The sequence below is a fragment of the Sciurus carolinensis genome, chromosome 5 (assembly GCF_902686445.1).
Source record: "Sciurus carolinensis chromosome 5, mSciCar1.2, whole genome shotgun sequence".
Lineage (NCBI taxonomy): Eukaryota > Metazoa > Chordata > Mammalia > Rodentia > Sciuridae > Sciurus > Sciurus carolinensis.
The window spans coordinates 1,080,217-1,093,790 of record NC_062217.1 but is presented as its reverse complement, the minus strand read 5'-3'; the positions used below and the strand labels follow the sequence as shown (position 1 = coordinate 1,093,790).

The following is a 13,574-nucleotide window of genomic DNA, read 5'->3' as shown; positions in this document are numbered from 1 at the left end:
GAGAGAGACAGGCAGGACTGAAGGGCAAGTCGAGGCTGTGACGGGCTCTGCAAGGACAGGCCAGTGCTCTGCAGCAAGGCCCTGCTGAGCCCTGGAAGGCAGAGCGACCTCCCCAGGAGCTGAGGTCTAACCCAAGCCCAGAGAGCACACGCCACCCGCAGACCATGCCTGCTGACCGCTCCACACACCGCCTGGACGGAGCCCCTGCGTATCACATGCTCTGCACACGAGCGACACAGGAGTCCGTGAGCCCAGTCTGGGCCAGCTCAGGCAGAGCCACACTGCCTGAGGAAGCAAGTGTCTCCTTCAGCTGAAGTGCAGCGGGAAGGGGTGGTCATGCTGAACAGCACCTGGGCCTGGGCAGCCCCATGCCCTGGGCAGCTGGCCTACAGGAAGCCTGACCTGGCTGTGAGGCCAGGAGCCTCCTTGCTCTGCATCTGCAGCTCAGGAAGCCACAGGCTCTGGCTGTCCCCACCCCTCCTTCCTGACCTCACAGGCCCCTGGAGACAAGTTGCAGAGGGAGCAGTGACCTCTGGGAGGGTCTCCAGCAGCCCTGCCAGAGCTGGGGTCCTGAAGTTCCAGCGAGCCCCCAGGGGGAGGAGGGCTTCGTCCTGAGACTGAGCACCCCTGGCTCAGGACCAGGAGCATGTGGCCGCATGCCCTCTCCTGCCCCTGGGCACTGGTCCCACCAACCCAGCCTTTCCAGCAGCTTCTGCGCCCCGTGGGCCTCTCTGTCCCCATCAGCCACTGAGCCGTGCCTGAGTCGTCCACCTCGTTAGCCATGTGCACTGGAGCCGGGCTTTGCCCCTCCCTGTCCTGTTCAGGACGCCTGCACCATGGGGGGGACACAGACCAGCTGAGAACAGGGCCCTGGTGGCAGGGCCTGGCCAGTGGACGCTCCATTCCCGCAGCCTGTGCTGCGCCTGTGACGTCCAGGTCGTCCCGTGCTGCGTCGGTGGCAGGACCTCTCGCTGGTCAGAGCCACGTCACTTCTGTGATGCAGGGCCAGTCTGTGTCCAGGCCGAGGGTCACCGTCCCGCTCTGGGTTCTTTTGCCATCCTGAACCTGCACTTCGGGGACTCCCGGTTCCCTTTGGGATGACCTCCTGGGGTCCCTCCCTCCACCGGGACACCGTGCCGCCCGGGCCCCGCCTCCTGTGTGTGCAGGGTGGACTCAGAGCCGGCAGGCTGGTGCCCCGCCAGGGCTGTCAGCAGCCGGAGCGGGAATTTCCAGAGCAGAGGGCCTCTTCCCACGGCTTGGGAGCCCTCGGGGGCCTCCGTGTCCCTCCCAGGGGGCCGACCTGCCCTGCCCGTGCCCCTCTCCGCAGGCCGTTCCTCAGTTATCAGAGGATGTACTACGTGTTCATCCACATGCTGTCCAGTGGGCCTGCCTGGCTGGGCGTCATCCTGCTCATCACCGTCAGTCTCCTCCCCGACGTCCTCAAGAAAGTGCTGTGCAGGCAGCTGTGGCCGACAGCGACGGAAAAGACCCAGGTACGGAGCCCTGCGGCTGGCGCCTGGCGCCTGGCTTCGAGACTGGGAAGCGTTAGCGCGAGAGGGGTTCAGAGGTCAGCCCAGATCTTGCCAATCAGTTTAATAATGATGCACGATTTCAAACGTTAAATGAGGAAAAATTCAAGGTGATCCGTGTGTAATTTGATGATTAGACCTAAACAATCAGCTAAGAGAAAAGGAGAACAAAGATTAATCAAAAGGCAAATTATCTTCTGTAAATTCACGTAGACTGGAGTTTGATCATTCTGGGTTGAATCACGTCATTTTTGGGGATGGTGAATTTGGCTCAACGTGTTAACGTTATATAAAGGATCGCTGGTGTCCAGGGATACCTTTTTTCCACATTTCCAAACTGACCGGCACAGAATCCTGGGCTACAGGGGGATGGCCGCCCTGGCACAGGGGCAGGGACTAGCCTCCAACCCCACCCAGAGGAGCCTCAGCACTGGCCTCTGCCGGGCAGTGCCGTCAGGTGGGCAGCACCCAAACCCCTCGCCCACACCTCCAGGGTCTCACCAGTGAGGGTAGATGGTAAGCCCTCAGGGGCCCCACTGGGTCACAGTCCCTTGGGAGGTCACTAAAAATACAGATTTTCAAATTACCTCCCTGCAAAGTTCTCACCTCTGTGAGGCGGGCCTGAGACAGGTGCCTCTCCACTCCCAGTGCTTCTTGGGCCATGGAAGTGCAGGACAGCAGGCGGAGGAGGGCAGAGGCCAGGGCAGCTCCTTGGCCGGGAGAGCAGACCCTGGGTGCACAGAGAGGCACAGGTGGAGAAGTGCACGCCATGCAGCCCGTGGCTTCCCGCGCCCAGATGCGCCCCTCTCCAGGGTGCCAGCGGCCCTGTTTGGGATGGGAACTAGGTAACCCTTCCTGGAGCTGCCCAGCCCTGCCCACCCCCGGGCCCAGCAGTTGAAGGGGTCCTGGTTGCAAACCTGCCCAGGACCCGCTGTCTTAACACGTTGAGACCAAGGCCAGCAGCCCAGCCTCCCTCCTTTATGCCTCCTGCCGCCAAGGGTGAGGTCGGGGCTGATGGCCACACCAGGGGTTTCTGCCCAGCAGTGGTGGGCATCCCTGCACACGTCACCGTGGGCTGTGCAGGTCTGTGGCCCATCAGCAAGGACGCAGGGAGGGCCCCTCGGGGCCTGGAGAGGGACTGGGGCACAGCTCAGGGGCGTGCGCAGTGCTTCTGCCCCGGGCATCTCAGACACACAGCGACATCCGCACCTGGCTCAGGGCCAGACCCTCTGCTGTGGAAGGAGAAGCTCGGGCGAGGGCGGAGGTGTCACCGCCGAGGGCCGTCAGCGCTGGAGCCGGCCAGCACTCAGCCAGAGGCCACTGCCCTCCCATGAGAGCCACGCTCAGGCCTGGACAGTGCTGTCCCCAGGCAGACACGTGTCCCTGACGGCCCTAGGCACGGGGACACGTGTGCGCAGCGTCTGGTGGACACGCATGTTCTCGTGAGGGGAACAGGGTGCAGGCCTGACCCCAGAGAAAGCAGGCACCCGTCGTCGGTGTCCGCTGGGCCCCAGCTGAGTCCCCAGTGCCCAGCCCAGTGTTCACAGGAGCACTGCTGTGCCGCCCAGCCCACAGGTGCGGGCGGATGTCGAGGTGCCTGGGTAGATGCTCCTGGGCACAGAGTGGGCAGGCCCCCCCTGCTACTCCAGCAGAGGGCCTGCCCTGCCCTCCTCAGTGGGCAGTGCACTGCTGCTCCTGGCTCTCGGCCCTTGAGGAGCACCTAACTGAAAGCAGCCAGAACCGGCACAGGAGGCATGAGGCTGGGGGTCGGGGCGCCGGCTGGGCCCTGCGGCGCGGGTCGGCTGCTGGGCGGCGTGCGGGAAGTGTGTGCTGTGACCGACTCACCGCTCTCTTGTCTCTCCTTCCTGCCTCCCTGTGTCTTCCTGCTTGGCCTACACAACCTCCCTGTCCAAACCTGCTCCCGTGTGGGCTCCGGACCGCGGGACGGGCAGGCTAGGAACCAGTGCCTTTCTGTTGAGCAGCCCACCGTCTTTATGCTTTCCCAAACCTCCAGCGGTCTGAGTTTCTGACCAACAGGTGACCTTCTCTACCTTTTGCATGCTTGGGATCATGACTGCAGGACCCGGGGTGAATTTGGTGTCCAGGCCAGCCAGCACGTCAGGAAGCATGGTGACACGCCGACGGGTGTCCCTCCAGCACCACCCGCTGGCCTGCCCTGGGGTCCTTAGCAGTGCCAGGGTCCTCACTTGTCTGAGACATGGCTGTCTCAGCACCAGTCTCCTGCACCTCCTTAGACTGTCTCAGCGTGGCCCTGCCCTCCACAGCCCCTGGGGGATACACCACGAGACCTCCTCCCTCCCAGGGAAACTGAGGAAGGCGGGTGGAGCGGTTTGCTCAGGGTCCCCGAGGTGCTGCAGGGCGGAGCCAGGCTGATGCTGCACATCTTTATCAAACTCCTCTTCGTCTTTTTAAAGGCCTTCTCATGCTCTGGTGAGCATCGTGGCCTTTCCAGCAAGGTAGCTTATGTGAATTTCTGGGCCAGCTGCTCTGACCAAGGCCTTGCCGTCCAGAGCTTGGCTACAAGCTGAGCAGCGTCCAGAGACGGGCCCTTGCTTGTCATTGTCCGCTCAGGTTCCTGCGGGCCGCAGGGACAGCTCGGGAATGCCTGTGGCATTCCCGCTTCACGTTCGCACTGGCTCAGTACAGCAATCCCACAGCGAGAAAAGATGGTCCGTCTTTTATACATTTTAAACTGCTTTTAACTGAGAAGGTGTTACTTTTCTTAAGGTCAAGTAAATAATGGCAAACAGAACTTTTCTAAGTTGGCACTGTCGGCCTTTGTTAAAACAAATGACATGATGTCCGCTCAGTTTAGTACCTGAAAGCTCCTCAGATGGCGTTATTAGGAACACCATAAGGAGTCACAGGAGGTGAGGGTGAACTACCTACATCAGGCCGGCTCAGACTGGCGTGTCCCAGCTCTCCTCGGGCTGAGTCTGAGTGGAGTTGCTTCAGAGCACGTGCGAGGGCCAGCCCCTGGCCAGGCTCCCTCGCCTGCCTCAGCCCCCGCCACACGTTCCTGGCCACAAAGAGGAGCACTCTGTTGCCACAACACCCACTGTCCTGCAAAACTTTGGAGGAACAAACATTCATTCCACTGGCCCTCAGTGAGGAACTCTGCTCAGACAGGTGTCCTCACCCCGTCCCTGTGCAGCGTGCCCGCTGGCAGGAGCCTGCTGCACGTACCCACGGGGCGCTGCCTCTGCACCAGCCCTGTCTACCACGTGTGTCCTTGTGGCTGAGCCTGCGTCCCTCTCCTCTTCCTTGGTCCTCTCTTCTCCCCTGGACTTCCTCCAGTTCAGGCCTGCACCCCTGCACTTCAGACCTTGATGTCCTTGACTCAGGATGCCTGCTCCTCGTGACGAGGAGAATCTGCTCAGACCTGGCCCTCGACCTGGCGTGGAGGCCTCTGGCAGGCGTCCATACCAGGACGCCGCGTGACGGGACAGGTGGCAGCAGCCCTCAGGGCACCCCAGCCATTCTCTGCAGCAGCCCGCTCTGCGGAGGAGGCAGCAGGGCACGTGGTGGGAGCAGGGGACGCAGCGCTAGGTCCTGGCCACCTCGAGTGCCTGCGTGCGTAGGAGCAAGACGCTTGGGACCATCTGCCACGGCCTGTGCGGGCCTCTGTCCTGCTCCACACGGCAGCCCTGCCGGCCGGCAGCCCCCCAGCCATCTCTGGCTGCCTGGTGGCACATGAGAGGCGCACAGAACGTCGCGCCTTCCCTGACGGAGGCCTGGGGACGCAGGGCCGACCGCCGCCCTCCGCCCCACCCCAGTAGGCAGCGGGTTGTGTCTTTCCTCGCCCTTGCAGAAGAGCATGCAGCACAAAGCACCAGGGGATGCCGTGCCGAGCAGCGACAGGCCACTGCTGAAGGACCTCTTACCGCAGCCGCGGCGGCATTAGCTCCACGCTAGGTAACGGTGTGGCCGCTGCCCACTGGGCGTGGCCCGTGTGCTGTGGTTCTCAAACTGTCTGTTCTTCCTCCAAAGTTCTGCTGTGCTGTGCCGTTTTTGATAACAGAGGCTCACAGCACAAAAGGAACCCTGTGTGCAACTGTGCATTTCCTGCCTGGGCCAGTGGCGTGTGCCTGAGTGAGCTGACCAGAGAGGGCTTGCACACACACACACACATGTGCACACACACAACGTGAGCGGCCGACTGTCGGGTCCAGCATTTGCAGACGGGAGCTGGCTTCTGGTCAGTGGTGGAAGCTGCTCTGCTTGAGAACTGGTCAGGACAGATCCTGTTCCACGTCGAAGTGGAGCATTGCACAGTCGCACTGGGTGCGGCCCCAGTGGCTCCCCGCTGACCACATTGTCCAGCAGCTGCGTCTGTTAGAGTCTTGGGCTGTAAAGACACCACACTGGCCAGCCCTTCAGACTCGGGGTTCAAGGGTGAGCCCTGTGTTTGCCGTCCAGTAGCCTCCACCTAAAAGTAGCTCCGCAAGGGTGTGTCCCCTTGTGAGGGCAGACCCGTGCCCTCGGCCGTCCTGCGGGTGCAGTCTGTGTCTCGTGGGCCTCAGTGGGCTCTTAGGAAGCAGCTCGGCCACTCCCATCAGGTAACAGCAGGCTGAGTGAGGGCAGCGGGCAGCCGGCCGTCATCCCGGCTTCCACAGGGCTGCACAGGTGAGTCCATCGCCCTCCGGGGTGGGGGTGAGCACTTCCAGTGTGAGGGTCTCTGGGGCCTTTGTGCTTCACCACATCATGATGGCCTGGGGAGACGCACAGTGTGTCTTGCAGCCCCCACTTGCTCTCCCTGGGACACGGGGCAGATCCTGTCAGAACCCAAGCAGGGTGTGTGTTCGTTCTAGATCTGGGCAGCTCCCAGGGGGGCAGTTCCCGGGGGCACAGTGTGCGGTCGGGTCAGCCTGGGCTGCTTGGGGAGCGTGGGGCTGACTGTGTGTTGTTCTCTTGGCAGAACGCGCAGCTGCAGGAGACGGCGGCTCAGGACGCGCCCCTCTCGCCTCTCTGCAGCGCCCAGGTGCTCGGAGCCCCAGGCCCTTGGCTGTGGGCGGCTTCCGCCTAGGAAGGCGCTCTGTGCCTGGCAGTCGGGGGAGCGCTGTGCCCCCCCATTGGGCCCTTCTGGCAGCTGCTGTGGTTCCAGCCTGAGGCGTGGGCACTGTGGTCCTGCCATGGACCTGTGCCACGGGTGGACGGCGCCCAGCCCAGCCCTGCGAGCTGTGCACTATGCACCTCTGCTGGTGGCCGAGGAGGCGGAGCCCTGGCCGCGGCCACTCGCTGGGGCACAGCACACCAGTCATTCACCCCAGGCCCGCGGCCTCGCGCTCCAGCTAGACTGAGAACACAGACCTCACCTGGCCCGTTCTCCACACTGCAGCCACAGACTGGCCCCACCCGGGCCTGCCTGTCACCCCGCCATTGTCTCCGTGCCGTCACCTGAAGAACCGTCCTCTGGTCTGCACCTCCACGTCCAGCAGCCGTCCAGCTCACACCCCCCCAGCTCACACCCCCCCAGGCGCCCCCTCCCCCCGCCCCGCAGAAACCCTGCGCGCTGCAGGCTGGGAAGCACCCTGCCGGACCCGGGGGCCACGTGCACCTCCCTGCCCTGGGGTTCCGCTCATCCCGGTGAGACACAGCATCTCCTGGCCACATCTGAGTCCCTGAGGAGACTCTGATCCTGTGTCAGAACTTCGCAGGGATTCCATGTCCCTCTCCTGCCACCACTGTCCCGTGGAGGACCTGGTCATGGTGGGGGCACGTGTGGTGTGAGCGTGGCTTGGCTGCACAGCACACTCACGGGGGTGCCAGTTCACCTTGGAAGGGTTGGGCTTGAGGCTGCTGGGAAAGGGCACTGGTCTGGGGCCTGCCAGATGGGGAAAAGCTGGGGGCGGTCAGACCACGTCCTTACTGGGATGGAGTCCTCCTCCCAAGCCTGTCCCGGCCACTTGTGCCGTCAGTCCCAGCGGGCAACGCACGGCTCCGCCAGCCTCGCCATGGCTCTCCCAGGCCAGCTCCTGTGTCTTCGTGGTCTCTCCTGTCTTAGGATCCTGGCCAGGGTTTCATTGGGGGTGGACAGGCGATTGGGAGGCTGTGTTATGAAGCTCCTGTTACCTTTGGCATGGTCTTTGTTTCTAGAAGACTCTACCTGGGATAGCCTTGAGGTCCTAGTTTAGAGGAGACATTTCCTTGCAGGCTGGAGCCTGAGCCAGAGGGAGGAAAGGTCAGTGTCCTGTGTGCAGTGGCCATGGCAGGCCGGGGCGCTGGCGAGGGATGTGCTGTTCCCCAGCTGCTTCAGCAGAAAGTCTGGAAAATGCACAGTCGGTTGTGTGAGGTCTCACCTGCAAAATATTTATTTGAACTACAGAATGAATCAGTAGCACAGTGAACCCTGTGTGGGGCAGGTCAGAGCAGGACCCTGTACCAAAGAGGGGGTGGCCTCCTTGGCTGAGGACAGAGGACGTCATGCTCCTGGCCCCTCGCCCTGGCCTGCCCCATCACCTCCGGCTCACCTTCGGGGCTCCCCAGGTCCACGCTGACTGCAGACAGCATTTACAGCCCTTTTTAAGAACCCAAAATGGGTCTGAATCTAATACCTGCAGGGGGACAGGTTCTCTGTACGTTTAGTTAACAGATTATTTGTAATGTATTTTTTTAGAGACCTTGAAGTTGCCTTTGCGATGAACTATTTTCATAGCTCTTTATATCTCTTTTATCATTTGTTAACATATCTGATTTTTAAAGTATGTTTTAGAGCTTTAATGCTTAAGTTCATGGAATCGTGGCCACTTTACGTTTCCGTTCTGGTGAGAATTCCGCCGAATGTCCCGATTTCTGATGAATGTGAATTTTCAGGGTTGATTTTATCCTCCACAGCTTGGTTTCCTGGTGTTTCTGGGGCAGCAGTGAGTCCAAGGTCTTGTGAAGGTCACAGTCATTTGCTCGACTTTGCCGTCACGGTTCTCTGCAATGTCATCTGCTTTTTGTTTCGTTTTTGTTCTTAATTTCCATCCCTCAGCCTTAAAAATAGGAGATTCCTGCTTGAGGGTCCGGCCGGCCGGACCCTGTCCTGCCTGAGTGCAGGGGGCGCCCTGTGCCTCAGAAGCCTCAGTTGGGATGTGAGGCCCTGGGGATGTCTTCCTGTCACCTGGGAGGTTACTAAACGGGGGTCTCGTGATGGAAACACAGGGGCTCAGGCCTAACAGCAGGGGAGACCCAGTGAGGGGCACTGGGGCCTGGCTCGGCTTTCTGCTCACAGCGACTGTGCAGCCAGCGATGCCGGCCCAGCCGTAGGCATGTCCTTAGCCTTGATGTCTCCCGCCATGGCTCACCTGAAGGGATCATCACCTGCAAGTCTCGGTCCGTCACAGCACACGGCTCCTGATCCACACGCCACCTGCACACAGCACGCTGGCCCATGCCAGCCATCCTGGCTACACACGTTCTCCTGCTTCCCATGCACGGTGCGAGCTCACACACGCGTGTGCACATACCCATACACTGCTCTCCTCTTGTCCGTGCACCTGCCTCCCTCCCGAGGTTCCTGTGAGGAGGCTGCGCACACAGGCGCGCACACACAATGCTCACTGCAAACATGCAATGGCCCTGCAGGCCCTGCGTGCGACTCCACGCTGGACTGAGAGCTGTCCCCTCCCAGGGAGGTCCAGCTCCCCTAGCCTCTCCTCGCCCAGCTCAAGCCACCGTGCCAGCAAGCAGGGCCTGGGTCCACAGGAACTGCACACACCCTTGTGCGTCTGAGAGCACGGCTGCCCTCCGTCCCACGCCAGCCAGGAAGCGTCCTGTCAGTCCCACCCACCCACTCCTGAGCACAAGCAGACCAAAGGCCATGCCCAGAACACCTATGCTGGCAGGAGGCCTGGCGGTGAGCCGGAGGAGGACCCCGGGCACTCAGGCAGGGTGCGCTCGGGGCCTCTGAGCATCTGCAGCTTGGCTACAGAACTCCCGTGGTGGCACCTGCTCCAGGTCGCCACACCAGCCAGCGCCAGGGTCAAGCGCTGCAGCCCGGATCCTGGAACCGCCAGATCCCTGTGCTGTGCACCCGCCGGCACTGAACTAACGCAACCACTTTCATTTCACCTCGATATTATTTATTGACAACACAGTATAACAGGTCCTCACACTCTACATTTCTTTTGGAAGTTGCCCATTTGTAACTTTAAAAACAGGAAAATTATCAGTAGGCGAATGCAATCTTTTTTTTTTTTTTTTAAGCTGGAGGGCAGGTGAGCGGGAATGAGAATCATTCTGATACTGTGTAAGCAGAGCTTTAATGAAGGTGTGTTGGAAGTATTATGAAAGCGATTCTACTTTTGCAGAAAAAATCTAAAGATCAATTTATATAGCTTTATTTTTTACTTTATTGAGATACACAGAATTTTAATATGCCTATATTGTCTCTGACTTAAAATAACATATGTCTGTATTACCATTTAAAATGCCCATTCACTATGTAATGTAATAAGAATCTTCAAAAATGTATTTAATGTGAAAGATATCTATAGCTGTCATCATCATAAGCATTGGAACTTATTTTTAAATTATCAAATATAGTAGGTACATTTAACATAAATCATCCTCCAGACCGTAACATTCAGCTGATTCGTTAATTTGCTTTGAAAAATTAAATTGTGATTTAAACCAAATCAGACATTTCTGTAAAGTTTATTTTGTATGCTACTGTTTTTAACTTTTATTTCTGTAGCAAAAATAGCACTTGATGATCTTAATTACATTGGATTTTCCTGTAGATTGTCCAAGCGGAAGACCTGAATTTGCTCACAATAAATATGAAAAAGAAGACTCTGCTTCCATCTCTTCACAAGTACATGAAGTCACGCGAGTCATTCTTAGGAAGCTGGGAGGAGGCACTTTGGGGTGGTGTCTGCACAGGGTGAGGCGGGAGGAGCCTGGGGTCAGTCCTCCACCTCGAGGCCGGGCTCAGGCACCTGCCCGTGCTGGGGGTCTGCACCTCTTCTGGCACCGAGGCCCGTCCAGGGCCACCTCCGTGGCGAGATGCGAGGCCAGTGTGCCAGCTCTCTTCCCGGGCTGGGGGACAGGGGCCTACCAGAACCCGGGATCGGATCTCTCAAGGTCATAGACCGTTCCCACCACACACTCACCAAGACCCAGCCTGTGCCACATCCCTCGCCCCCTGATTCTCCAACTCTGGGAACCCCAGCCCCCCTACTCAGGTGGTCCAGATGCACGACCTTGAGTCCTCTGCAGGCTGAGAACACCAAGTGCAAGGCGGAGCCCTCCAGGCCCCTGAGGGCCCGTCACCTGCGAGCAGCCTGCAGTGCCTCCGCCAGTATTAAGCCCCCGCCAGACTCCCCTGCCAGGGCTGCGCTGGAACACGCGCTGGAGGGCCTGTCAGGCCTCTGGCTCCCCGTGTGGCTTCTAGACCTGCGGCCCGTCTGGCCCTGGAGGGCCACGCCCAGCTGCTTTTTCACTCCTGCAGCAGTGACCACCTCTGGGACGTTCTGGAGCGAATGAGCCCAGCAGCCACCGCTCTGCCGCTTACCGTCTTCAGGGCTGCCCGGGCCTTCCAGGGCACAGCCCGGGTCCTCCCACCAGGCAGTGGGGAGAAGCGGCAGTGACAGCTGTGCTCCGTGTGTCGGGGGAGTATAGGGAGCGGGCCAGCTGAGGAAGGCTGGGAGAGGCTGGCCCCCGGTGGCCCTGCAGAGCGCACCCTCCGACCCACACACTGGCTTCAGGGGCCTGCCCACCGGGATGAGTGCTCGCAACCGAGCCTGGGAAGCAGCACCTGGGCTCCGCTCAGCCAGCCTCCCGGGGGATAAGGGGTAGGAGGCTGGCCTCCACCTGGGCCACACACCTCCACCTGCCAACGATCTTCTATAACTCAAAAGTTGTAGATGACATGGTGGCTCACACAAGTAGTCCCGGCAACCAGGGAGGTTGAGGCTGGAAGTTCAAGGCCAGCCTCAGCACTTAGTCTCAAAAGTAAAAAACCATGGGAACCAGCAGTTCTGAGTGCGTGCTCTCTGCTCCAGGGTTAGCCCATGGAGTGCGGTTTCTGTATAATAAACTTGACCTGAAATAATTTTTAGTATAATAAACTTTTAAAATGTTATTTTCACCTTTAAAAATAAATAAAAAGGACATGAGATGTAGCTCAGTGACAAAGTGCCCCAAAATAAGTTTTAAAAGCTTCAGATGGCAGTGGTAGGGGCAGGTTCTACAGTTGGCCGACCTCCCCAGTTCTGAGACCTGAGCAGGGACCTCCAGCTCATTAGCCCACCTGCCCCAGGAGCTGCCGTGTGTGCTGCCTGGAGTTAGCCTTTAGGGAGACTGGCTGGGGCTGAGGGACACAGGACACAGTGCTGCCTGGGCCAGGTCCCACCGCTGCTGACCGCCAGCTCAGCCTCCTCAGTAGGGGTAGTGCGTGGCCCAGAGGCAGCTGGAGGCTGGAGTCCTGGGTGTACTTTGCTGGCCCTCCTCCCTCCAGCCAGGTGCTCCTGAGGCCCCTCGAGCTCTCAGAACATTCTCCCCACAGACCTTGTTCGGTCCCCTGCAGGTTTTGAGACTCCTAGCACCCCGGTTGGTAGGCAGCTGCCCAGTGAAGGTGACGACTGGAGGGAACCCCAGGGGCCGCAGAGGAAGCAGAAGCCGTGTCTGCCCTTCCAGCCCTCGCGGGCCTCTCCCGAAGCCCTGGTTCCTGCACCACGTCAGCCTGGACGGTGCTTCCCCAGCCTGGATCAGGGTCTTCAGGGCAAGCAGAGAATGTGCCAAACTTCTGGGCACCTGAGCTCATGGCTGGCCCTTCTCCCACTGTCCCGGGGCCCCTTGGCAGCCGCCCAGTTAGGCCTTAGCTCTCCCCGCTCCCCTGGGCTGGAGGCTGCAGCCACTCTCTCAAGGAGCCCCACCACTGCCCCACCCGCAGCCTCTCCTGTGGCCTCCTTCCCCCTCGTCTCCCCACACACCTCCTGCCCCTTAGCAGGTCCTCCAGGGACAGGAAGCTTCGGGGGCGCCCAGTGGGTGCAGAACAGTGTCCCTGGCTGGCTGACATTGCATGGACCAAACCCAGGGGCCAGCATGGAGCTACACAGAACAGGAAGAGGCTGCTTCCACATGAAGCAGAAACCCACCGCGAATCAGCCCTGCGCGGGCTGGCGCCCTGTCACGATGAGTCCACAGGCCCCCCACGAGGGGCAGCCACACCCCGGCCTGGACCACAGCTTGCTGGGGGAGGGCCACTGGCCCACAGCGGGTGCAGCCCTGGGGTGAGGCAGTTCACCTGGCAGCAGCCCACCTTGCAGGGCTCCTGTCCAGGCGTCTGGGCCTTGCCCTTCCTCGGTCCCTGCACGAGGGACACCCTGACTCACTGTCACACACCGTCCCAGGGAAAGGCTGCTCTGCCTTGCTCTCCAGGGCTGGCAGGAGCTCCTCAGCTGGAGTGGGTGCAGGGTCAGATGGCGGACGCCTGCTGTCCTCACGAGACACTGGCCTGCGGCTCTGCAGGACCCTGCCTCGCCCACAGGTGCCGTAGCCAAGGCACCCGTGCACAGGGTGGAAAGCACCGAGGAGTACCAACAGCGCCCAGAGGAGGCTCTGGCCCTCACATTCAGTCCCACAACATCAGAACTGGGAAAAAGCCCACGCAACAATGTTCTCCCTCACAGGGTTTTTACTGGATTCAGGAGAATGAAAAGGTTTCAAGGTGGCTGAGTAGACACGCCCTCTTGAGAATTTCAGACGACTTTACACCTTCAGAATTTTGCAAAATCCTCAAAATGGAAGAGTTAGATTTCAAAATCCACATTGTACTTTAAGGTTCTATTTTGTTTCTAAACGATTTCAGCTCCCTGAAGTTTCTCAACTAGCTGAGCCATAGGGTCACGTGTCCCTGGGGCAAATGAAGAGGAGGATGCTGTCAGTGGGGTTAAATCGCAGGCTTGCAGCTGCTGCCAGCATTCCTGCACTGTCCCTGCAGCAGAGAGGAGGGCTGTGGGCAGCAGTGCGGGCGAGCAGTGGCCCCTGGGCCAGAGCCGTGTGCTGGAGGAGCGCTGGACTGGGGGGCGCAGCATG

General features: G+C 59.9%; 1 protein-coding gene across 3 annotated transcripts in view; it reads left to right on the top strand.

Annotated features, from left to right (window-relative positions):
- Atp11a (ATPase phospholipid transporting 11A) overlaps positions 1–10,326 on the top strand; it is a 118,232-nt gene extending 107,906 nt beyond the window's left edge. The window contains exons 28-30 of one of the 3 annotated variants that reach the window (XM_047552348.1): positions 1,328–1,493; positions 5,362–5,465; positions 6,469–10,326. In XM_047552348.1, the coding sequence (XP_047408304.1) occupies positions 1,328–1,493; positions 5,362–5,454 (259 nt within the window). In that variant the 3' untranslated portion in view covers positions 5,455–5,465; positions 6,469–10,326. Of the gene's footprint in view, positions 1–1,327; positions 1,494–3,481; positions 3,567–5,361; positions 5,466–6,468 lie in introns of all 3 variants that reach the window. The other 2 variants (XM_047552349.1, XM_047552347.1) reach the window with 2 other exon arrangements.
- Positions 10,327–13,574: the final 3,248 nt, after the last annotated feature.